We start from the raw sequence: 26,719 nt of genomic DNA, 5'->3' as shown, positions 1-26,719 counted from the left end.
ATCACATCTGTGTCTGCAATTTCCATGCATGATTTATGATCCAGATAGGGGAAGAAAACAGTTGGATATGAACTCTGATGCTAAAACCTATACTGAAGTCCTTAGTTATGTGGTAAGAAGAATGATAGTAAACTATGGTAAGGAATAGTGCTTCTTGGATAAAGCTGGAACCAGACTGAGAAAGCCTAAAAGAAGGAATGCCCCCCCCCAAAAAAGGGATTTTTTGTGCTACCTTTTCCTTCAGAAATGTATTTAATGCACACAATAAAGCTGTAGTACTCTGCTGAATACAAGTACAACCATAGCCCTTTAAGAAATTAAATAGTAAATCTGTCTAGACTAAAAAAAGTCATTCATTGTTTAACAATTTATTGTTTATGAAGAAGCTTGCCATTATGAAAAGTTCTGTAGAAAACAGTTTCTCCTGCTTTCAGGTTTAATTATTCAAAAGCTGATGTTTATTATTAGTGAAAACTCCAGTAGAAACAAAATTCTGTAGGAAACAATCTTGGCACATAAAGTAAAAGCTTTTTAACAACTTAGATCTGAAAAGAGTATCTACCATGCACAAATACTGGCAGGAAAGCCCATTCTAATGGGTGGTATTCTCATTCATTAAGACATTAACATGGAAGACACTTAAACCTGCTTTATATCAAGTTAATTGCATATAAATATGGTCTCACCATAAATGACATTTATACAAGCCAGTCATTCAGTTTAACAGTTCTAAGTAAGTAATAGGCACTTTGCCCTTCTGATTTCCTCGTTCACCCATCAACCAGTCTGAATCCATGCCAGGGATACTGTACACTGTTATTACCTAAAAATGAAAACAAAACACAGGATTGATCTCTTATGTGACATTATTAAAGAAATCAGACAAGTTGCTCTTCTAAATTCTCCTCCTGCTTGCTAAGCAAACACTATCCAGGATTCTGTGGAGTCAAGAGTACCCTCATGTCCTGGACCACTGAATAGTGATAGCACTTAAGAGAAAACTGACAAACTTTGCAATGCACCCTCAAATAGAGATGTACAATTAAGATATTTGCCTCCTAAAGCTTCAGGGAAAAAAAGAAACAATGTTTTAGAACATTACTCTATTGCTGATGGGATCGCTAGATGAAAAATTCTTAATTGAAACATCAAAGTAATGTCACAATCATATGATTAACATAAAAAGTCTATTGCCTGGCACCATCACAAGCTTTATATAAGTAGCCATTCTTTGCTCATTCCTGCAGATTCAACTGCTGGTACAAAGTCACACACATTGCCAAGGACAAATGGCTACTTAGGTTCATAGCTTTTGATGAGGATGATGTAATGCTAAAGGACTGGTTCTCTTGTGCATTTAGTTTCCAGGATAGTCACTCTATCTACAAACTAGAATAGGAAATATTTAAAACATTTTTATGCCGCCCCCATTGCAACAAAGGCTTGGGGTGGCTCACAAGACAAAATATACAAATATAACAAATTATACAATAATATACAAAAATATGTACCTCATCTGCAAGAAGTGATAATTCACTGCTGTTTGCAGCATCATAATCATAAAGAACTCTGGCTTTTCGGCTGCCAGTTGATGATTTCAGTTCACCAAAGCTTGACGTAACTGCTGCATTGCTTACTGAAGACAGTGAGGGTGTAACAGAGGCAGCGGACACAGTAGTACTAGAACTACTCGGAGCACAGGACGAAGATGACTGGTTATTGTTGGCGAGGAACGTAGATGGAAAACTGTGAAACACAAATTAACTCATTGAGTAAATATTAGCTTTGCAATAAACATTTGGCAACCTAATTATGGCCCAGTCATTGTAAGCAATTTGGTACTCTCTTTGTCTTGAAACCTAAATGGTCTTTAAGTACTACCTCCAGTTTCTCATCTCCCAACAGAAACCTCTTATGATAGATGAACCACCACAGCTATTCACAACTTAGAACATTTGCTAGGAACTATGGTTGAAAATCAGACTTAAACAGATTTAATTTGCAATTGGCATTGACTTGTTGATATTAGCACCTACACACCCTTCATCAAAGGGAACATGCATGACAGTATCTTACAATTACTATTACATTATTGACCCACTGCTTTACACAACCAGGATCTTTCCAGAGGAAGTTTCTCAAGGATCTTCCCTAAGATCTTTGGCAAAGAGGCCAGGCCAGGCGGTTTCAGAGAAAATCCCACTAATAAGACTACACTGTGTCACTTCCTCCAGGGGGCATTTGATTATCCATTTGCCCTTTAGAGAAGCAGCTATTGCGTAATCAAGATCCATTCAAGAGAGGCCAGCAGGATCTTTCTGTTGCTCAGTAGTCACCTTATCTCTATGTATACAAGAATGTTCCGCAAGAGAGGTGAAGTCAGTTGTATTAAAGCTGTAATACAATATATTATTAAATATGTTTACTAGTTGTGTGAGAAAAATATTCCATACCAGTACTGCATTCCACACTAGTTATGCACACTGCTGGTAATTGGAGATCTTTAAAGAACTTCACTGGAAACAAATTTCCAGGTCCAAGATCAATGTCTGGAGAATTAAATATTCCAGATGACTACCCACAATATACATTTATCCTTTTGTCTTAGTATATTTTTTTTCTTTTCTACTGACAGTGATAGACCAGAAACAGATTAAAGGTCTTCCAAGTGTTGCCTTGCCTTTCTACCATCTTCTTGAATTAAAATGTGGCTTAAAAAAGGTATGAACATAAGCATCATTTTATTTCTATCTTGCAGCAGGTATTCAAAGGCACACATGCAACACATTTTAAAGAGCTAAATCTCGTTTTAAAGAGCTGAATCTGTAAGGTTAGGAATGCAAAACTGCAGTTACCCACTTATTTCTACAAAGCATGTTATTCGGAGAAGCCACAATACTGCTGGTATGGTATAGTTCCCAGCTCTGCTTGGAGGCATGTCAAAGAAGGCAAGGGTTGACACACCCGCACGATTTCTTTTTTCAGCATTACAACTGGCAGGACAGGCAAGGTAGCAGAAAAGTCTGTCATCACCCCCAGCACACCTCTACGCATCCATCTGCTGGAAGAGGGGGAGATCCACCCTGTGAGGGATTGCAGCATGGCACCCTAAGTAGCCCCAAACCTCTCGTAAAAAGCACTTATTTCCTAAAGATAATGAACTCATACTGCACAAGGTTGCCATTTCCAAGAACCAGACATTTGTTAGCTTTAATTAATTTTGGAAAGCTTTTTTTCTGGCAGTTGACAGATTATTTCCAATGAGACTAGTTTAAAAATAAATGTTTTAGATTTTTAAAAAGGGTGAAATCAACCTTAAGCAGAATATTGATATCTAACATTAAATGACTTCTTGTATTAGCTCTGAAAATGTACTTAATACAATTGATCTATCAATCAATTGCTTTGATACCATTATCTTTATACACAACACACATACCTCTATAGTAGGTTTCTGCACATGCAAACTGCTGTTATATTTTGGAAAGTTCCCAGAGATACTCTCCAACCAAGCCAAAGCCTTCTATTAACCAAGCCAAGTGTTAAGAGACAGCTGCTCATTAGAGACTTCCTTTACTGAATGCAACAACTGTTTGCTAATATAAAGTAATAATCCTCTAGATGAGCAGTTGTTCTGTAGAAGAAGAAATGTGCTGAACATCCCCTGCACCAAAAGAGATTTTGAACCATTTATTCTTTTGCTTGCTTACCTCTAGGTAGTTTAAGTGCCCTGATATACTCTCACATGCACCAGGACAAGCATAGCTACTCCTCAAGGAAAGCATGTTAAATATTCAGACTTGTTCTCCACATTATGATGGTTGACCTGTTACTGTGCTTTGTTATGCCATTTCATCAGAGATCTAAGAAATCACTGACTGCTGTTTCTATTAACTTTTTTCTGATCCCTGTGGAAAACTTTTGGGTTATATGAGCCTGTCATAAAAATGCGGTTAAGCAGCATCAACAGGGCAGTCCTTTAAGTCACCTTTACTGGATGTTTTGTAACCCCTCAGTTTAGACTGGTTACTATCGAAAATATAGATTTGTTACCTTCCAAGCTGTTTCTGAAGATCCAACATGTACTGGTAACACTGTGCATAGTAAGTCATCTGAGCTTCTACAAAATCATTCAAACAACGAAGGTGATGTGCCTGTCACACAGCAGAGTTCAAACTGTTAGTAAAAATCCCCCTAACATAGTGCATTAACCAGATTTTAACAGTTATTACATCTTCCTCTTCATCAACATACACTTCTATACTGCTCAGCCTAAGCTCTTCGGGCAGTTCACAACAATAAGTCACCCATCCAGATTTCAACCAGGTCCTATTCTGCTTAGCTTCCAAGATTAGGCAGGATCAGGCACTTCAGGCTATATGGAATTTGATATTGAATTATTATTCTTGATGTTGATTTTCAAGGTGAATTTCAAGGAATTGTTATTTTTAAAAAGGAGTGGGAAATTGTGGTCCTCCAGATATTTAGCCTACTACTTCCACCATTTCTCTTTACTGGCTATACTGGCTACAGCTGATGGGAGCTATAGGCCCAAGCCATGTGGAGGGCCACAAGTTGTCCACTCCTATTTTAAACATTACCTATATTGGAACCCAAAGAAAGCCTCATTTTGTGAAAGTAACTCTCTCAAATACTTCAATGAACAAGACAAACAGATTGACATTACTCTTGCTTCAAGCTCAGCTATCAGAGATTTGAACATTTCTAAGTTTCGGCAAAGGGATATAATCACCTTCAAAATACAGCAATCCATCTGGTGCCCTCTAAATGTTTTGGGCTATAGGACCCAACACTCCTAACCTTTGGCCATGGTGGCTGGGCTTGATGAAACCTGATGTCCAAAACATTTGGAAGGTACTAGGTTGAGAAAGGCTGCTTTATGCCATGAGCTTCATTTATTACACTCAGTTCTTTCAGATGCATTAGGTAGGAGGAGTAGGAATATTTTCACCACTGCCTCTCCCAATAATCAACCTGCTAAGCACAGAGCAATCAGAAATACCAATACTTTTGTATTTTTGCTTCTCTTACCTTCATGTGTTATGATACATGGCATCATGAAAACTTTTAAATAGAATTTCTAGTTAGAGTTAATAAATTAAGAAAAAGGTTTAAAAAATCTAGGCTTTAAGGCTGGTTCTCCAAAATGGTGGCAGAGGCACCTCTCTTTATGCATGCTGGGTCCCTTCCCAATTTTTATTTCAAAACTTTTAAAGCTTAAACATGGAAAAATTGCTTTACAGCTACCCTCCATCACCATATTTGGATGCAAAAAATGGTTACTATATATACCAGCATATAAGACAACCCCCAGTTTTTGCTTGGCTATTTCTGGTTTCAAGGGTCATCTTATATGCCAGTATATATTTTGAAGCTTAGCCTCCCTTCCTGTCTTATCTTTAGATTATTGCGTAGGATAACTTTATTTTATTTCCTTTTATTCTCACTATTTCATCTTCTGGAAATGTGTGTTTTGTGACTACCTATGCCACCATGACAGCCATTTTATGACTAGGTAAGACCTGACACTATGGCAGCCATTTTGTGGGAGTGCCCATAAGCCTCTCAAAATACCAAATGTATGCCTATCAACCAAACAGGCTAGGAACCACTGCTGAACAGTATTTCATTCAAATATGTAAGCAGTCTTCAATAAATAACCAGGACTAAGTTTAATTTCTTTGTACTCAGTACTTACATGTGTGCTGCTGATGCCTTCCAAAAGAAGTCTTGTGATTTCTGCTTGCCGGTCAAACTCACTCTGTGCTATCCTGACTTCCTGTTCAGACTGTAAGGTAGATTACAATTTTTAACAAAATGCTGATTCACAATTATGCTGCTTAATTGCATTAATGATACAGCAAATGTCATTGAAAATCAATGCAACTGCTTTAACTGTGTGCCTGTTCCATTAGTTTGATAGAAAAGAATTCTGACTGCATCAGAATTCACCCTAAAGTATACTGGAGTGGACAGATTTCAACCTGAGAGCTCTAATCTGACTTTGATTAAAACCCCAAGGTATACTGACCAGAGCCAGGTGTAAAGTATCTCAAGCAGGTGAAAATACTCAAAGAATGAAGAAGCACAGTTGCCTTGAATACATGCTTAGCCCAAGACTTATTTTTAATCAATATCAGAACCAAGTTCAAGGGTACTTTCAAGAAACAAACAAAAATTTAAAATGACAAAACATCTACCTGGTTCCCCCAAAGCATTTTCAGCAACTTTGTTTGGGAAAGAGGGCAGCTTTTAAAGCTTTTGCTATTGCTGAACAGTTAAGGGTCAGAAACCATTGCTAATCTACTTTCTGCTACCCCAATGTGCTCACAGAGAGCTTGGCTAGTGTAGTTCTATAGTAATAAATTGGCCAAACCAAAATCATCTACAACAGTGTACCTCTCACCTGGTATCAAATCTTATTAGAAGGTTGAAGCTGACAAAACTGCCTGGAAAAGCAAGCTACCTAGAAAAAAACTTGAATAGTGCGCCTATCAGAGGCCTTTCAGTTTTTCTAAAGGCAAAACCAGTGAGAAGGGTTAATCATTGTTCCAGTTTCAAAGACTATTTGTAAATGCCTCCTATAAGCAGAAGAAATAGTGTTCTGTAAATCTTGTCTAGTGCCATTTGTATGGAACAGGCCTGTAATATCTCATTCATTGTTAAATACTGCTAGCCGAATAAATGTTTCTGTGTCGTTCTGAATATTTCCCATTTCTGTACAGGGAATTTTGATAAAGAAGTCTGCTTTTAACTTGGACAGTCCCTTTTGAAATAATACACTACAAAAATATGAAGAAAAGTCCTTCCATGGTGAGTTTTGTATCCTAATAGCCAAATGAAATTAAAAGATATTTATTCAATGTGCATTGTTTAAAAATGAGCCTTATATCTGATTGTACAAGAAAACATAATTAAGCAACATTCACAGTGGTTCTATGTTCAATATTCCTTCAGAGAAGTTTGAATCTGAAAATCATAAGGAATCTTAGACAACTATTAACATTTGAGACACTGCCCCATTATGCACTGTTCTTAGTTTCCTAATGGTCAAACGGGTCCTTGAAAACACAAAAATTAACAAGAAATTATCAGAAAGATAGTAGTATCTGCTATCATGCACAGCACATCTGAACACAGGAGAGTTCTATCTGTTTTTTAAAAGAAAATGAGAACACTGATCAGTTGAACTGGAAATAGTGTTGAATCATTTATTTCAAACAAGGATTAAGAAAGATAAATTGTTTCAGAAGCTGAAGCTCAGAGAATGATGCAAATTTGTGTATCATTCAGAAAAGCACAACTATCTTCTCCCTTGCATCTTGACATAAGTATTCTTCTGGTAGGTATATTTTCCAAATACAATATGAATGATTTTGTCATTATCATTCCAAATTGCATAAGACAGTACTACTTTTTTGATAGCAAGGGCAAAACTAAATATGAATCTGATTCCAGCACTACATAAACTAGCAACTTGAGTTAAAAAATACTTACTTTGGTTACTTCCTCTGCCCAAATCTTGTACGCATAAAGGGGTGGAAAAACAACACCATGAAGAATGCATCTAGCAAACTTTCACTCGGGTTTTAAGCATCTTTCTTATTTTAACTTCCCCATTCATTTCATTGATTAACTTTTGTAATGTACTTGATACTAAGTATAGTTGCATCACTATTTATTACTAGCTAAGGTAAGAACAGGCAACCTGGTACTCTCTACACATTTTGTGCTACAACAGCAGGGCCAATGGCAGGGGATTATGGCAGCTGCGGCCCCCTTGGTTCCGGAGAGCACCAAGTTACCTACATGTTAAGGGTTGAATTATCACAGGGTGGACTACTGTTAAAGCAATATGCTGGTATACAAATCTATTTCCCAAAAATTATCTATTTGTTAGATTTAAAGGAGAAATATCTTTTGGAAAGACTAAAGCACCAAAAAGAAAAGGTTTTCAATCCCAAGTAAAACCTTTATGTAACATCTTCCCTCTCATACTACTTTGAGAGCATACCAGGACTACAGTCTGAGCAACAATTTACTGAATTGTGAAAGAATGCATGGATGAGATATTATTAAATATAGACTTATACAAAACAACACTACTAAAAACACAGTGAATACAAATGTCAGTGGAAAGACCAGTGATTTCTCTTGCTTTTAATGCCTGTCTTCATCAAATCAATAATTTAGAACTTAGGTTCTGTCCATGGTTATACATCTCATTACTACTGCTACTTCACTGCTGTAGTGCAGAATTCTTAAAAATCATTTTTATTAAAAGTCATCATTTTTTAAGAATGCAATGTATTTATACATAAGTACACAATTTCACTCATGGTGTTTCTGGGAGAAAACAAGCATCTCTACAGAGCCTTAACAGACCAAGCTTGTGAATAAGCTGGTTTTAAAAATTTCTCACTGCTTTGTCTAAACAGTTTCTCTGTTATTAGAAAAGAAAAAAAGAAATCAAAAGAAAAGAAAGGAAAAGACTCAGTTAGAATGATGCTTCAAATGTGATCCTGAAGTTTTACTACATGATTTATACCAGAGCATCCATTCTAAAGCCCATTTGATAGAATTTCAGTACAATGACCAAATTTCTTTATTTGATAGCTAATGCAGTTTCTCATGCAATAATGCAAAAGGATTCCTTTGGGCATCTACATTAAACTAGTAAACAGATAACATATTCCTCTGTGCATCATTTAAGGCACTAATAGAACAAAATCCAACTTGAATCAACACTGAATTGTTTGTCCTACCTATAGTTTTAGTTTGACTAAGAAGTGTCTTCAACACATCTACTTCAATAGTTCTGAGAATGTAAGAGTCCTCTAAGGTTACAAATAAATAAGAATCTGTATAATACTCTGCAAACATATTAAGAGAATAAACATTTTTGCAGAACCAATTATACTAGGTAACCCAAACATAAGTTTATGAATATATGGAAGTACTACAAGTATCTGAATGACTAACACATATCAGCAGGAAAGCAAGAGGAAACACTTAAAGAAACATAATGAAGACAAAGAGGCCAACAAACCTTTAGCCATTTTACATGCAGCAAGTTGAGCATGTAAGAAACATTTACCATAATGTTATTTTCTTCAGGTGGAGACAGGTTTAGTTGCTTAAAGTGTATAAAAACAAAACTATGTTATATTGTGAAAAAAGTTACAAAATTCAAAGTTGATTGTCACATTCTACTGCAGTATCAATGGAGAGAGCAAGAAGCATCAAATACACATTTCTCTAACAGTTATGCTTCATTTATGTCTCATCTCATTTCCATAGATGGAACCAATCTGTCCACCTGCTGAGATCATCATCTGAATGTTTCTGTGGGGCATTCCTACCATCTGAAGTGTGGTGGCAGAACCAGAGCATAAGTCTTTTAGTGGTGGTTCCATGCCCCCAGTGAGGTCTCTGTGGGACTCACAAAGACTTTCCCCCAGGTTTTTAAGATAAACCAGTGTTAGTGCTTTCATTCTAGGGCTTTGCTGATTTTTATTGTCTATTTAATTAGAGTCTCGTTTTTATGCTTCCTTGTGTTAGCAGAAATGCAAATTGTTTCTTGCTACTTTGGTAGCTAACCCAGGGTCACAAATTTATGCTAAAGTTACAAGATATGAATTACGTAACTAAGTAAATGAATTCTCTAAACCAGGGGTCTCAAACTCACGGCCCGTGGGACGATATTTTGTGGCCTCCACTTGATATCAGTTTAGTGATAGTGAGGCCCACGCGTTTTTCTCACGCGCACCTGTGTGAGTCGTCACCCTGGGCGCAATGTTCCCTCTAAGCTGCGCACCAGGACGGGCGGGGCACGGGCCCTGTGGCCTTCAAAGCACCGGCGGCCGAAGTTTTGCTGTCATTCTGCCCTCCACTGGATGTCTATAACCCTCTGAATTTGGAGGGTTGCATGCAGCCACAATGGAAGGCATCCTACAAAATATGACCTGCTGATCATCAGTTTCCTACACAACTAACAAAAGCCATATGGGCCAGGTTCCCTGGGAATTTCTAATTTATATCAAGTTGCCATAGAGCTTACAATTTTAGATAAACTGGATGGATGTTTCAGACAATTTAGATAGATCAAAATTCATGCTCACCATGCCACTCCCCCCCCCCCCCACACACACACACAAGGATGCAAGACCAGGTTCATGTCTGACATTATACTCTGCTTGCAGCTTTTAAGCTGCAGGGGATGTAACTTAAAAGCTGTGGAGCAGTCTAGCAATTGCACCAAGCCTCAAAGACTTGAAGTACAGCATTAATGGTGAACTTTTTTTAGTGATTTCTGCATAGCCAGTGCAACAGGAGGAAGAACTTCCCCCTTTCTTTAGGCTCAGTAGAACTCAGAAACTCTCCCTGTGATTTAAAGTGAGATGCCATCAACATGGAGTTAACCACCAATTCAACTTCACTTTACTATCAGTTAGGTGAGACTGTGGAGCTGCTAAAGCAATTTCTGAACTCAGTAATTGTTTGGATGACAGTCAATAAATGGACAACTACCTATTCAAATATTTATTTACAGTATTATTAGACCATCCCAGCTCACAGGTTTACAGTCTTATAAAAGTGACGGTACACAAGGAACAAGGGATAGGAACAGGGAAGGAAGAAGATGAAATTAATTAAACTGGTAGCAGAGCTGACGGAATGACCCAGCTTACTCCCTCTTCTCCCAGGATGTGGGACAAGGATGGTCTTGATATCCTTTTAGCCTGATTCCAGTCTCCCTCACTCCATCTTCTTTCTCAGTTTGAAAGTCCTGTGGAGTAATGGTCCCTGGGTCTGAAAAATTGGTGTAGTCCATGTTCTAGAGCAGGGGTTCCCGAGCCTGCAGCCCATGGGCTCCATGTGCCCCCAGTGCTCTTTCTGTGCAGCCCTCCAACCTACTTGTTTAATGCCATCACCCTCAAGGTATTTTCCTGCAGACCCACACTACTCTTCCTGCCTCAAGCAGCACCATCTACTGCTGTCCCTTTCTTACATAAAACACAATAGCTATACAAAAGGATTCCACAGAAAAATATTTTTCCAAAATGGACTGCATTCAAAGTAACCTTTCTTCATTGACCTCTGAATGCTTACTTTTGATCTAAATCAGTAGGTTAATAATTTTGTTACATTTTAAGATGCAGCCCTCTTTAGGCATTGGGCACTCTAATGCAACTCCCATGTCCCAGAAAACTGGGGCCACTGTTCTAGAGGGGGTAACGCCCTCCCTAAAGGTGCACAGTCTGGGGATACTCCTTGATCCAGAGTTGCCCCTAGAGGCCCAAGTGTCCTTAAGTACTCAGCACCTTTACCAGTTTTGGTTGCTTCATCAAATGCAAACTTCCTGAGTGGGATAGGCTGGCCATGGTAATCAATGCTCCAATGACCTCCAGTACTAATTAGAGTAATGAAATATGTTAAATGTAGGACTGCCCTTGAAAATGGTTTAGAAGCTTCAACAAGTACATAATTCACTTAACAGAATTCTAGCTGGTCTATCTTCATTAAATCAGTTCTTTCAACAACCACATTGGCTAACTTTTTGTTATCAAACCCAATTCAAGGTGCTTGCTATCACCTCTAAAGCCCTACATTGTTTGGTGTCCAGTTATCTGAAGGTCTACTTCCTTCATTCCAACCATGAACAAAGATCAGAAGACACCCTCTGATATGTTCCATCTTTCAGAGACGTATATTACGTAGGCACGAAAGGGAAGCCTTTTCTGTGCCAGCCTCCCAGCTCTGAAATGCCCTCCATAGGGAGGAATGTCCAAAAGTGATGCTGTATTCTTTAGAGCGCCAGGATCAAACTTACTTCCTGAGACATTTTAAATTCATTTATTATAAGCCATCCCAAGACATTTGTAGGGGATGGGTTAAAAAGTTTTTAATAAATAAACAAACAAATAAATGACATTATTTTAAATTAAACCCAACAACTAGTTGTATTGTTATTCCTCTCAATTTTATGTATGAGCAAATGTTCTGCATTGTCTTGAACTGTATTGTAGATTTAACCTGTACTGCTCCAAGATAAATGTTTTGGATGAAGCTATTGTCTATAAATTCTTATAATAAAAGAAATTATGCTGTGCACTTTCCAGAATAAGAGATGTGCTTGCCAGTAAAGGACAAACATGTAAACCTTTATCTATGTTCACAGATGACACCCCCTGCTGCCATACATTCCTGTGCATCATCACGCAGCATTCATTTGGTTTCCTATGGTAAGTGAGCAAAGTGCCTAAGTTACAAGACAGAGATAAGCTGAAAAAATCAAAGGGGACATTTTCTTCATATCGATGATCAGTTTGCTAATTATTAAGTACGTTACCAGTAAACACAATTTTTAAGACTTAAAGACTTATGCATGCAAATCCATTGCAGTATATCATTCACAGAATATCTGCAATAACTAGTGTTTGACTGTAATCAGCTCTTCCTCACAGAAATAACCTCAGCTCTGTTGCAATTTTTTTTCTCCCAGCAAGATTCCATTTCTGTAGTCATTACATGCCTAGGAATGACATCTTTATTGTCTTCTGTCTAGTACTCTGAGTTCTCACATATGCTCTATCCTTTCCAGATCATCTTTGTGGAACCATCTACATATCATGTAATTCTGTCTGCTTCCAAGCAGCAGGATTTGGAAACCAAAGGAAGAAAAAAGACTTCACTTTATAAAATCTCAGTGCTGGCTGAACAAAATATGTTCAGTGAGAGATATGGATAGCTAACTTAGCCTCGGATATTTTAAGAAATGAGGTAAAAATGATTATTAGTGTCCAAGGATTGAATTCCTTATTCAGCCTTCTTCCACCTATTGAAGGCATGTGATATAGCTGAAGGAACTTGGAGGAAGGGAGGCGGCTTTTGTTAATTTCCTCTATAACTGCTTCTGCCCTCAGAGAATCTGCTATGCTGCGTCCCCAGCCATTCTGGTAAAGATTTCTGCAGAAGGCATAAAGAGCTACAAGGAAAGGGAAGTTGGCTGAGGTCACCTTCTGCCACCAGAAACAAAGCCTGGATCTAAGCCAACATTTTAACCCTATATTCTGAAGTTCCATGAAGATAGATTTTACTTACTGAAACTCGGGCTTCTGCTACTTTTGCCTTTTTCAGTCTAGTTTTGGCAGCATCCAAATCTAGTCTTTTATTTTGCAATAATTTGCGTTCTCTCTGTAAAAGAAGTGGAAGAGAGAGAGGAAAAAATAAAAACCCAGTTCAGCTTCAGAAAACATAAAGCAGCACAAGCTACTTGCACTTCCTGTTCTCTTCCATAATGATGAAGACCTCTTTGTCAGGATTCCACTAGGAGAGTTTCTTGAGAATGACACCATGTGGTTAATTACACAAAACCATTTTTATGCTTTTACCAAAAAAGGGTTTTAGTTACATAATTACATTAGAAACTTACAGTAATTGTTTTATAATCTCCTTCTATAAAATTTCTCAGTGGCGTAAGGAAATTTATTGCAGCTGTCTGTATTAATTCTCTGTCTGCTGCTCCAATTCGTTTTTGTGTTTCTCCACATTTAATGAGTGCATTTCCTGGAATAGAAATAATCGAATGATTCCAACAGGAGTTTACATAACTACAAATCTACAGTTACAGAATTTAAATCAGATTTGCTGACAGTGATTTTTGATAGAATCACTAAGGATATCTTGTATCTGAGAACTATTGTAGCTTTTATGTATAGCTACTGTTGTCCCCAGAACTTTTACTTTAATGATTAGATTTTACTCCTGAAAACAGTTTCAAGTTCTCATATGCAGCTTCAGAGTAAGAAGTTACAAACCATTCTTACAACAGCTGAGATGTACCACTCACTTAGTTTCTAATCAGTCAGTGCTACTAAGACAAGTCAATCCTAGATGCCCATATCAAATGAAGTAACTGTTATTGCTTACCATATGCTGTTCCTGGACCAAACTCATTTCCAGCATCAATCATGTGCTGGCCCAGTAATTCTGGATTATTCATACGACTTGGTGCTTTGCGGTCTAGCTTCTCATAGACAAACTCTTCCATTCTAGCATCTGGTGAAGGATAACATATAACCAATCATAATCAATTACTGATCAATTTAAAGAGCAGTAAAATCACAATGTTAAGGAAAATGTTGACATATTATATGGCAGTCAAAGTTAAAGACTTGCTGCTTGCTTTACAAACAACATCTATTTTGCATTTCACTACTGGCATATATAACAAGTATTTTAAAAAGGTGTCATGGCAACAAAATCCAAATTCCACTGCTCTGTTCTTTTATGCCTGTTCTAGAAACAAGAAAGCCCATCTCACTGATTAAGCTATGAGTTACCAAAACTACATTGCTGATACAAGTCTTTTAACAGGCCCATTCACATATAAACTAAAGCTACTTCTATATGAGAAATATATGTGTACATGGCATCATAGCTGGCATATTATTTGCTTCAGATGTTCTGGGAATGTCTAAAAATGATTAAGGTATCACATCAAAAAAAGCTTATATGATTTTACTTTAAATAAAAGAAAAATTCCTAGCCCAAAAGTAATTTGGTTCAGAGAGTAAGTATTCTAGTTTTTTAGTGTGCAAACCATCATTTTCTACAATTTAGCTAAATCTCAAAATCGTAATACCGTCCACTCCACTGCCCATCAGACTCCCTGCTTCAGCTGACCAAGGTGGTCTCAGATCTGGTGATGAGGACCCCCAGAATGTTGCTTCTGGAGGACCTCAATTTCCATGCCAAGGCTACCTTGTCCATGGTAGCTCAAGATTTCATGGCTGCCATGACAACCATGGGGCTGTCTTAGCATGTCATTACCCAAGACATGTAAAAGGACATGCTCTGGGACTATTTTTTTCCCTACTGGACAGGAAGATGGTGATCTGGAAATGTGTGGGGGATGACATCAGTTCCCTTGTCATGGTCAGATCACTTCCTTTTGAGGTCTAGACTTTCGGCTCCTTTTCCCCTCTGTAAGGGTAGGGGACCCATTAAGATGGTCCACCTGCAGATACTAATGGATCCTGATGGTTTCCAGAAGGCACTGGGAGTTTCCAGTTGGTATGGCAGGTGTTCCTGCCAAGCCTAGGTTGCTCTGTGTAATATGGAGATGGCTCAGTCACAATTGCACACAAGTACTCCTCCCCCCGTGAGCAGAGCCCAGTCAGCTCCTTGGTATACACCAGAGTTGAGGGTGATGAAGGAAGTGGGAGGACAGCTAGAGCTCAGGTGGACAACTCAAGATAAGTCTGATTGAACATGGCTTTGAGTTTGTTGTCAAGCCTATTCCATGGTGGTGAAGGCTGCAAAGAGGCAGTTCTTTGCCACCAGCACTGCATCCTCTTAGTGCCGTCCAGCAGAGCTTTTCCAAGTAGGTTCTGGCCTTTTTCACTCTGGGCCAGTACGAGAGCGTACTGAATACTCAATAGCTTACTGTGACAAATTTGCACAGCACTTTTGAGGATAAAGCCACTCTGACTCATCATGAGTTGCATACCACAATCAAAAAAGTTCCACTGGCAGAAGCATCCAGAGCACCATCTGGTCCAGTTTTGTTGGATGATTTTCAGTTATTGAGGCCTGGGGATACAGACAAGGTGCTTGGTCAAGTTTGACCTACCATCTGTGTGCTCGACCACTGCCCACCTTGGCTTATTGGAAAAGCTAAGGAGGGGATTCACACTTGGGTCCAGGACGCTGTGACAGCCTCCAGAGGTTTTGATCAAACCTCTCCTAAAAAAGCCTAACTCAGACCCAATGGATGTGAATAATTATAGGTCAATTGCTAATGCCCCCTTTCTGAAAACATTATTTTCCAGACATTTAAAATTAAATAAGATCTGATTTTAAAATTGTTTTATGCTACTATGCCATGTATAAATTGTATCAATTTTATTAATTCTATAACTACTGTGAGCTGCTTTGTTTGTTCTTGTTCACACTGATTTTATTGTTTGCATCTTACTGTTTTATATTGTGCTATGTTTTACACCACTCAGAGAGCCCTTTGGGCTATATGGCAGTATAGAAGTGTAATAAATAAATAAAATGCACATCAGAAATGCTACGCTTTAAAGAATTTCCAGTATCATCTACATTTTTGAGTATCAAAAGTTTGATTTGGTCATTACCGCTAAATGTTGTTTATGCAATACTTTCTGTTAAGTTACTATACCAATATGATTTCTATGGTAGCATTTATAAGAACTGGGCAAAATTAATTCTACATGGAAGAGTCTACAAATTTTGGTTCGCTTACCATCAAGTTACAGCTTAATTACCACTGATCCCTCAAAATCTTCTGCACATGCCAGGGAACAGGGAAATAAAGGGGTAGGAGTAGGCTGTGTAGCCTAAAAACCCACCCTTCGGACATGGCATAGGGTAGTCTTCCCCAACCTGGTAGCCTTCAGAGCCACAAGAGCCACAACTCCCAGTATTCCCCTCCAGGAGAGCCACTAACCAGGACTTCTGGGTGTTACAGCCTATGTGTGTCTAGAAGGCACAATGTTGGGGAAGGCTGGAATAGCAGATCGCATGTCTACCAAACAGGGGCTATCATGATTGCCAAGAAAATTTGTGGATGTCTGTATATATATAAAAGATTTAAATTATCATGTTTCAAATGTGTATATCTATTTAAGCACAGATACTTGAAACATGTCAACCAGATGGCCTTTATGACTAAGCTCAGAAGTGTGAAGCTACTTTAACTTAACTGCTGAGCACGTTTAAGCAGCAGTGCTCTTGGAAAGCCAAATATACCGCAGACCAATTATGCTCTTCTGTATCATCAGCATTTAAGAATTAAGCTAAATTGTTTTATTGTTGCAAGGTTTTAATGTTTTAAATTGCTATACAGTGCCTTGATAATTTTTAGCAGGTAAAGCAGTATATAAATGTTAATAAACTACTAATAAAGTAATTATTTCTGACATTACTGCACCCCTAGGTAGCTTGAGTAAAACAAGATGCAGGTCAGAAGCAGCAAACTGCAGAAGGCACTTTATTGATATGTTTTAATGTGCTTCTACTCCAGTAATACAGCAAGATCCCACATGGGTCTGAATACTCCCTCAGTTTCCAGAGCAATAATGGATGTTGCCTGGCCAGAATGCAACATCCTTTGCTTTCTTTCACAACCACCTAAAGACTTATTTAGTTTATTAATCAGAGACCTGGCCTAGATATTTCAGTATACATGGAGAAGACTGGAAAGAAAGTTTCTACATGATAGGGCAGCATGGATAAGTTATCATGAAGAGGCAATTTTAAGAAACCTCTATAGATAATGAAGTGCACAGACTAGGTCAGATTCCACTGGATTTCCTAACTTTTTGATGGATGGAGATACAAAAACCCTTCATTCTTCTACATTTCTTTCCAACAAGAGATAATGAACCTGACTTTATATAGGCAGCAGATAGAGTTGATAGAATGGACTTCAAACTGCAGGTGCAGAATATTACTCTTCCAAGTATTTCTTCATATTAAAAAGTCCAGCAAGTAGAAATAATTAGCACATCAAGGGTAAACCAAACCAGAATGGGATAGACCCTAACTAAAGTGCATTAAAGTACAAGGCAGCATTCAAAAATTCAATTCCTTTATCTGCAATATCAAGTGATAAAGGACATTCTGACATTTCTCTCAATTCATTCCGCTGCAGAAGAAGCAAGAAGAGCCGTGCTGTTAAGTTCTATATATGAATCAAAGCTGCTGCTTTAAATTTTATTACGTAAGCCATATTCAATATGCTCAGGATCTCAGACATCCTAAAGTTTCTAACTCTAAACCGAGCCTGTAAGAATATAGCAGGACTAATATAAGGTAATCTGGCCTCAATACAGTACTATACGAAGATGAACTTTCTTCTTATGCCAACCTAGTTTCCTTTCCCACAGTTATTTTTAAGAATGTGTGTGCCCGTGTAATAATAGTTAAAATATCATGAGAAAAACTACAGGCTTCCTCAAGCAGTAATAGGACTGGAAACAGTTTCACATTTGATTTTCAAGAAAGGGAGTGGAAAGGAATGGTAACTGTAGTAAATTTCAGTTTTATCTGACCAGTCAGCAGGATCTTTGTACCACTTTCTTAAATAATTTTCATTTGGCAGGTGTTTACAATGCCTCTTGTTCAGTTCCATAACCAAGTGAGGTATGTTACCACTACTTTCCATTTAAGTGGTTTAACTGAGGTTCAACTAAACTAACAGCAACTCATTCAGTTTAGGATAATGACTGAATTTGAATCAAGGTTTTTCTCTCTCCAATACCAGACACAAATAATTAATAGATGATCAGTATGAGAGTTCTTTTTTTGTATACTACACATTTTGTCCTGAACACACTAAAATGAAACTGAGAAGACTGTCAACAAACACATGAAAGATTAAAAGACACAATTGTGACCTTTGGAAATGTTTCAGTCAATGCCAACAACTAATTGCCAATGACAGTTTAACATGAAAAGAAAAGTCGTGCTGAATGGTGACCATCTGCTAGCGGAACAAGTACCATTAGAAAAACAGATCCCTATCCCCTCTGTAGCCCTCCCCTCCACATGCTAATCTGCTCCATCAGCCCAGGAGAGGGGGATCTGGTGCAAACAGTGGGGCATAAAGTGGGTGCAAAGGAGGACAAAAATGGGACGTCCTATTGCACAAGGAGAAGTCTATTCTCATGTTATTGGATGTAGCCCATAAAACAATTTATAGACAAGAAATAAAATATATTTAAATGTCATTCTCAATATGCCTCCGCTATCATGAACAAACAGAACAACGAAGAGGAGTAAGTAACAGATTTACAAGGCAAGAATGCATATAAGCAGTCAATCCGTTACATATTTTACTTCACTGCTCCCTTTGATAGCTGAAATATCTGAGGATATCCAACAGGCAAGACTACCATCCTGGACAGCCATAAAAACACAGTTGCAAAAGACTAACAAAAAATTAAACAAATTATGAACACACTTGTGCAATTTTCAGGGGCTGAAGGAAAAAAAACCTTGACCCCAACTGCACTTTTTGAGCCTCCAAAAACAAGCAAGCAACATGGTGGCAAACAGAAGGGACAGCAGGGAGGGAAGACAAAACTGGTGGATAGAAGGCTGGTATACTAGCTGGAGGAATGAGGGGAGAACAAGCAATGGTGTGTTTGATCATCTGTCAGATGCACTGTGAGTTGTTCTGCAAACAACCCACAGTACTTAGCTTACTTGCATGGTAGCTTAGCATGGTTTTTATTTCTTTATTTTATTTTTCTATTTATATCCTGCCTTTTTCCTACAAAGGGCTCAAGGCAGCTTGAATCCTCCTCCATCTTATCCCCACAACAACAACCCTGTGAGGTAGGTTGGGCTGAGAGTCTGTGACTGGTCGAAAATCACCCAGTTGGTTTCAGGTCATCTGAGTCCCAGTCCCATGCTCTTAACCACTACACCACACTGGCATGATGCGCAAACGCAGCTGCTGTCTCCAGTTCCTGACTAACAGTACTATTTCAAAATGCTGAATAGGTCACCCTGTCATACAGTAAGGAGGAAAGTTTAACATGCAAGAACATTTGTTTTGTTTTTTTGAATTATGTGATAATCAAACCTCTCAGTTCCATAATATGAATTATAGAAGATATTTTTCTAAATGTTTTAACACTGTTTCTATAAAAAAGATCAAAATCTATAGCCTATTTTGTCATCTCCCTATAAAGAAGGAATCTTTCTAGGATCGATAAAGACTTGCCAGTGACATACCAGTCAAATTTTTGTCAGGAACAAACATTCAGAACTTGTGCCAGAATGGAAACAGTCTTTATTACATTAAACAAGCTTATGAACAATACTTCTTCATGTATGTACAATTCCCAATACCAGCTTTGCTAAACAAGGTATGAACATGACTGATGTTCAAAGAGCTATTCCATCAATTTAATCATGTTTTGGTTCATTTACAAAATTACACGTTTTCTTTTAGGAATGAGATTAGGCTAACCAATGTCCATTACAATTATTATAATCTTGTAAGAAAAGCAACTGCAGAAATATGACAATGAATCAATAGACTATACATGAAGTCAGGCTTGGTTTCTCATTTCAGAATTAAAAAATTGCCAGCATTAAACATTACAGTCAACAACCAAAAAGTATCAACTGTGCTTCTACTGAATATGGTTTGCAAATATATCACAGAGAACAGGTTGAGTATTGGTTGTTATAATGACAACCCATGATTCAACAGGTGAACTCTGGACTATAGTTTAACTATGGGTTGTTCACAAACTGCATAGTATCTTCCTTACTTTTTGATGGCTATAATATAATGTGAAGTTTGTGTATCAGGGCAAGCGAGGATTAAACCCATTCTCAGGATTGTTGTTACATGCAAATCAGGCTTTTCTGCATGCATAGATAAAATATTAACAAGGAAACCTGACAAAGGCAAAGGCAAAAAACCCTCTTCTCTTACTTGGATTTGGTTGCAGTAATACTTCTGTCTGTTTCATAATCCTTTCTGTCCATTGTTTAGTACATTCTGCCTTGCACAGAAGATTTTCCAAGTGAGCATCCAATTCAGTCTTCTCTGCTTGCCCAAGTTTCTCTTCCGTAAACTATATTGGTTAAACAAAAACTTTTCAACAATAGGTTTGTAATAAAGGTTTTGTCAGTACAAATAAATATGTAAACATACATAGCTAAGAAATCTGAGATGAGACATTTATTCAGCTGAGTTGATGAGTTCCTAAAACGTGAAAGGTAGACATGTCATTGTTTTGAAATATAAGAAAGAATACCATTTAGAATAAAAAGCTTTTAGATCATACAATAAAAATACTGAAATATTTAAATAACATAAACAGCTAACTTGATGTCAAGAAGATACATGTGTAAATGCAAAAGTGTCAATAGAATCGGACATTTATTGGAAGCAAGTAACACTCGCTCTAGGCAAGCAGCCAAATGATACACTACAGCTGTCCATACTCCTCCCAGAGTTCAGCACTCTCATTTCCCAGGGAGAGGAACTGCAGAACCTTACTATGGCTGCTGTGTTTATTTGCAAGGCTCCATAATGCCACCTGCCATGCCCTATTTGATACAATAGTAAATATTTGGATTTGAGCTGCGGTAGTGTATCTCTGGGAAGAAGCGGCCTTCAGAGAGGCACTGAAATACCTCCAGCATGTTTATTCTTTGAAATCCACTCTGGAAAAATGAATAAAACAAAAACAAAACAAACTAGGGGTACAGTTTTATGACTTTCCAAAACTGGTTGGGGGGGGGGGGCGATAGCATTATTTGGAGTGCCAGCTGCAAGATCCTACAATCTTGAAACAAGGACTCCAAAGATTAGGCCCCAGCCCCAGCCCTTGCAGCCAGTGCAAAAAGAGTTGTGCTGGCTGCTTCCTCTGAGGCTGCAAATGCACCTTGGCTGGAGAGGGGTCAAGCACATATGCCCATTCTTGTCGGCATCCCCGCCAGCTTTCCTCCCCAGCACTTTATCTAGACAGCTGAAAACTCTGACTAAATAAAAACCAGGGCATGGAGCACAGCTGTGGCAGAGATGGCTACCACCATGCTTTGTTCAGGGCAAAGGAGGCATGTAAGCCTCCAAGCCCAGCAGCTTACTTGTATTGAGGGGAGGGGCAACAGAAGTGTCCCTTAATAAGCACTGGTTCCAGCATCAGTTCACAATGTTTATTTCAGGACAGCCCCCACATGTTTCAAGCTATGTTTGTTCTCTTTTTAAATTGTTTTTTTCCCTTGACAAAAGTAAAGATACAGTACTAACTAGAAGAGAACATAAAAAGCAGAGGTCAACCAATGTAGTTGCCAGTGATAACCATATAGCTGATTTTAGCCGCACCTACTACCATTCTAGTTCTGTGAGACATAGCCTTCCCAAAAAGATTTTTAAAAATTTCTTTGTATGCACTCTTTAGTTATCAGACATTACTGCTTTCAAAGGTGTGTGTCAGGTTAGAGACATGACAGCCCTCCTCTGCTGGAGCCAGATGACTCGACAAGAAGCCACAGCAGTGGCGAAGACGAATAGCTGACTACTAAATCAGCTCATATTTATTGGCCCCTGATGAAAAGCTTTCAGCATACCTACCTACTGAAAGGAGTTGACAAATCTCTCCTCACAACTGGGGGAGGTTCCAGATGCTGTCAATGAGGTAACTGTGAGGATACTCACAAAGAATCTCTTCCACAATCAGCAGCTCATAAGCAGCATGCTCAAGCAAACCATAGTTGTTCCAGTCCAGAAGTTCTTGTATGAAATCAGTTATCTGAACTTATCAATCTGTTTTCAGAATGTTCAGATCTGTTCTGGTTGAGCATTTCGAAAGGAGGAGATGGAGTACAACATGGTTAATTCTTCTAAATCTCTCAATAGTCTGTAATACCATCAACTGCATGGTAGCCTTCTGCATAGGCTCTTCAATATGGGAGTTGGGTCACAATGGTTCTCCTCCTAATTGTGAACTAATTCCAGAAAGTGATGCTGTGCGGATATTTCCTGACCTCACGGCACTTATGCAAAGGGAACCCATGGGATTCCATCTTGTTCTATGTTCATTTTCTACATCAGGAGTGGACAAAGTTTGGACTACAAGCCCCACAGAGGCCAAAACACGCGGAGAGCACAAACTTGCTGCTTCACTCCTGATCTACGTAAAAGTAATTCAGCATTTTGGCGCTAGTTGTCACCAATAGACAGAAGACAGTCAACTCTCTCTTTTTCACTAGATTCAAGCAAAGCAGTAGAAGGGTTGACCTATTACTCGGAATCAGTATGGACTGGATGATGCCCAAACCAATGCTCAATCCTGACAAGACCAAATCCTGACAGATGACTTACTCTTGATAGGTTTTTCATGTGTCCAGGAAAACAGTGCTCAAACTGTTTTGGATGGGATGGCACACCTCCTAAAGGTCCATGTTCACATTTAATACTCATCAGTCTCTGATACAGTTTTGTCACTAGTGTGGCATGGAACATGGCTCACCACAAAGGGAAGAAGTTATCCATCATGGTTATCTATACTCAACTTTCAGAATAGACCATTGCAATGCCTCTGAAGGCTGTCTATACATGTCAATAACTCAAATAAAGGTTATATACCTCTCCAGGAAGAGTTGACAGATATCTCTTTTGTGATGTTTTTGATGACAGAAGACCTTTTCGTTTTCCCAGTTCTTTTAATTATTGATGTGTTTTCATTTCTGCTGCATGTTTTAAATGCTACCTTTAACTATTATTTTTATTATTGTTGTTCATGTGGTAAACCACCCTGAATTTATAGAGATTACTGTATCTACTGTGAGAAGAGAAATTAACCCGCGCGGACAATCCCAAGAGGATGTGCGATAGAAAGATGTCACCTTATGTAACTAGCTATTCCAGAAAATCATGAAGAAATGTAGCAGGAACTGGTGAGGAGGAGCTAACGTTTCCAGATTTATGAACAGATGATACTAGCAAGAATATTTCTTTCATGACCTATTTGTTTGACCCACTTATGGGTCTGAGTTGTTAGAACCTCAGGAAAATGATTTAACTCAGACCAAAGAAAGATATTTGAAGTTAAGCCAGCCTGAGATTTAACATGCTTGACTTTTTCATATAAAAATGAATCACATTCAGCATCACAAGGATATCACAGGATCTCTTAATTAGAAGACTGTTTGCTTTATCCTCTGTCCAGTACCACTGCAGGAAGGCTACGGAAACTCTATGAAACAGTTGCAGCTTGTGTTTTTCTTCATTAAAATTATATTGTTAATACCTCTCATCACTTCCTGTGAGTAAAACAGTAAAGTTGTATTTACACAATATGTACCCTGTCTTTCAGTCTGGAGCACTGGGCTTGTGCTGGCTTATTAGAACTTTGCTGCCTCCCCAGAGCCCCACTTTGCAATGTCACAAACTGGTTTTGAAATATCGCAGATACAAAAGCAGTTTACCATTCAGCATGTGGACAAATACCTAAGTGAGAGGCTCTGAGCCAGAGCTTGTAAAGGATCACTAAGACCTATAAAGCCCTAAACGGCTTGGGTCCTGGCTACCTGAACGAGCGCTTACGTCCGTATATGCCCGACCGCCCCTTGAGATCTGCGGGAGAGTCCCTTCTCTGGGAACCCTCCATGAAAGAAATTAGGAGAGTAAGTACTCGGAGGAGGGCTTTCTCTGCGGTGGCACCCAACCTATGGAATTCACTCCCCAAAGAGGTCCGCCTGGCACTGCTGTTACTGGTTTTTCGGCGCCAGGTAAAGACCTTTTTATTTAAACATCATTTTAATTGTTAAAATATATGATCTGGCCAGGGCAACTTCTTCTTCCTTCTCTTTCCCCCTCCTATATTCTTTATTTACTTATTTTATACTGTTAATTTTAATTGTATATTATTGTATCTCAGTGTATTTTTTGTATTTATTGGTAATTTATTATGTTCTATTGTATTTCAATGTATCTTATTGTGTTGTAAGCCACCCCGAGGCTTCGGCAAGGGGCGGCATAGAAATGTTATAATAATAATAATAATAGTAACAACAACAACAACAACAACAACAACAGGGACCATAGGATGCCAGCCCTAGTCTACTAGAGGATAGATGGTAGAGAGAAGAAAACTCTTCCAATATCAGTAAACAGCAGTCATTCTTTTCAGCTTCCTTCACCAAATCTTGTATTTAAAGGCAAAGGTGAGAGGCTTAAAGAGAATTGTGCAAGAGGTAAATAACTGCCATTTCTCTTTAGAAGTACAGAGAGATAAAATGAATATTTTGGGAGAAAACTGAAGGGGAGCAGATTAACAAGATTTGACGACTGGAGTTCAGACCCAACTCCTATCTTCTAGTCAGTTTATGGCTTTAGACATGTGACTTTTTTCCATCTAACCTAAATCCTGCCCCAACAAAGGCTATTCAAATGCTTCTGTGAAGATTACATGTAGAAAGGAGAACAATTTTCACCATTTGCATTTAGTCCCTCAAAACATGGAGGTTCCATTCAGCTAGCATAGCAGAGCGGTTAAGAGAAGGGTTGGCAAGACTATCTTAAATGTGTTGGAAACACACTGGACGAGATTTCTTTTTCTTTTTTGAAGTGGCAGGAGGGCAAGAATGTATTTGCTAAAAGTTTCAGCAAATCCTGTCAAAAATGAAAAACTGCCCCAGTATTAACAATAACATACAATAAAGGGTCTACCACACAAATATTCTGTAGCAATATTCTGTAGAAATGACTATATAAGACAGAAAGCCTTCAGACTAAAAACAATCCAATATCAACAGTAGTAATCCATTCAGTATGTTCACAAAGTACGTATAAGTAGTGGGCAACAGTCCTGTCCCCCAATATCAGCCCCTGCTCTGCTCAGAAACTTGACTGAAGGTGTGGAGGATAGGCCAAAGGGTGCAATTCCATTTCTCCCTCCATGTGTTCATGCATATGGATAACTTATTAAATAGGGTTACGATTTCCTTAGAACTGAAAGAACAAGTAGACAAAAGTGTTCCCAACCAGTGATATCTAAGAGGGAAGGAATGTTGCCAGGGCTAGTCACAGATAAAGAAGAATTCTTCTTAAAATCTCAGCTTTCTCAAGTTAGATGATGTCCTGTGCTTAGATTCACGTTTTTATTCACATCTAAAATTACTCTTGCATTTCAGCTTCACAACAGTTGAGAGAACATACAGCCTTTCTCTTTTGATAGCTTAGAAAGACAAGAGAAAATGACCAGCGTTTCATTCTTTGCATTTCTTTCTGGCTGGCAGATGCAATATGCCCCCTTTGTCCCGCGGTGTCCTTTTACTTTCAGTCTTCCAAAATGGAAAACGCAGGCCTTCTGAGCACACAGGCAAGAGACTACGCTTCTGGTCCCAGAGGGGCCCGGGGCACACGTCACACCTGCGCTGCAGCCATGCATTTGTCCAGGCAGCATTTGATGCCTGTGGAGACTTCAAGCAGGACCCGCCTACCCCTTCTGTTTTCGGGGATACTGAGCCGGATAACGGCCCGAGGGAAGAGGTTAAATAGACCTTGCATAACCACTGGAGGCCGACGGCGGAACAGCTGCGAGGAGCTTCGTCACACCCACCAGCGCCCCAGACGCAGCCAAGACAGCCGCCCGGAGGCCTCCTAAGGCCCAGGACAGGCAGACGCGACCGATCCCCCTCCGCTCCCGCATCTCCTTCCCATAAAGGGGCACCGCAGTCCCCGGGGAAGGCAGGAGCACACCACGGGTGGCTAAGGCCAAAACCCGACCAGGCCTGGGCAGGCTCGGGCCGCGGCTCCCCCACGAAGTCGCGCGCGGGGCCCCCAGGCCGGGCGGGAGGCGGCGCCCGGGGTGCGCGGGCGAGCAAAAGCGCGCATCAACGGCCCGAACAACGCCCGGCCGCCCGCAGAAGCGACGAGGGAGCCGCCCTCTTCGGAAGAAGGCAGGCGAGCGGCCAGGCCACGGCGGCTCTCCTCACCCGCCGCCCCCTGCCCTTCCAGGGCGTTACCTGCACGGCGCGGCTGAGGAAGGTGCCGGCGTCGGCCGCCAGCTTCTTCACATTGAAATCCATAATGTTCATCTTCGGCGAGGCTCCGGCGTTCAGGGGCGGCAGTGCCGTCGGCGGCGTCCGCCTGCCGCCACCGCACTTCCTCCCTTCAGGAGCTGCCGGCCAA

At 39.3% G+C, this 26,719-nt stretch overlaps 1 protein-coding gene across 3 annotated transcripts; it reads right to left on the bottom strand.

Annotated features, from left to right (window-relative positions):
• Positions 1-352: 352 nt before the first annotated feature.
• Positions 353-26,719, bottom strand: SH3GLB1 (SH3 domain containing GRB2 like, endophilin B1). Of its 3 annotated transcripts, XM_044432332.1 has the most exons (10): positions 26,554-26,719; positions 20,510-20,651; positions 13,954-14,082; positions 13,457-13,590; positions 13,126-13,218; positions 9,071-9,157; positions 5,720-5,809; positions 4,054-4,154; positions 1,512-1,746; positions 353-823 (listed from the first exon to the last, which is right to left on the bottom strand). In XM_044432332.1, exons 1-10 carry the CDS (start codon positions 26,623-26,625, stop codon positions 716-718), a joined length of 1,191 nt encoding a protein of 396 aa, XP_044288267.1. In that variant the 5' UTR covers positions 26,626-26,719; the 3' UTR covers positions 353-715. The 3 variants fall into 3 exon arrangements, with proteins under 3 accessions (XP_044288267.1, XP_044288265.1, XP_044288266.1); XM_044432330.1 differs by lacking the exon at positions 9,071-9,157 and having other exon boundaries at positions 26,554-26,716; XM_044432331.1 differs by lacking the exons at positions 9,071-9,157; positions 26,554-26,719 and adding an exon at positions 22,157-22,374.

Source organism: Varanus komodoensis, unplaced genomic scaffold, assembly GCF_004798865.1.
Source record: "Varanus komodoensis strain SLA01 unplaced genomic scaffold, ASM479886v1 scaffold24, whole genome shotgun sequence".
NCBI classification, from domain to species: domain Eukaryota; kingdom Metazoa; phylum Chordata; class Lepidosauria; order Squamata; family Varanidae; genus Varanus; species Varanus komodoensis.
This window is presented reverse-complemented; position numbering and strand designations above follow the sequence as displayed.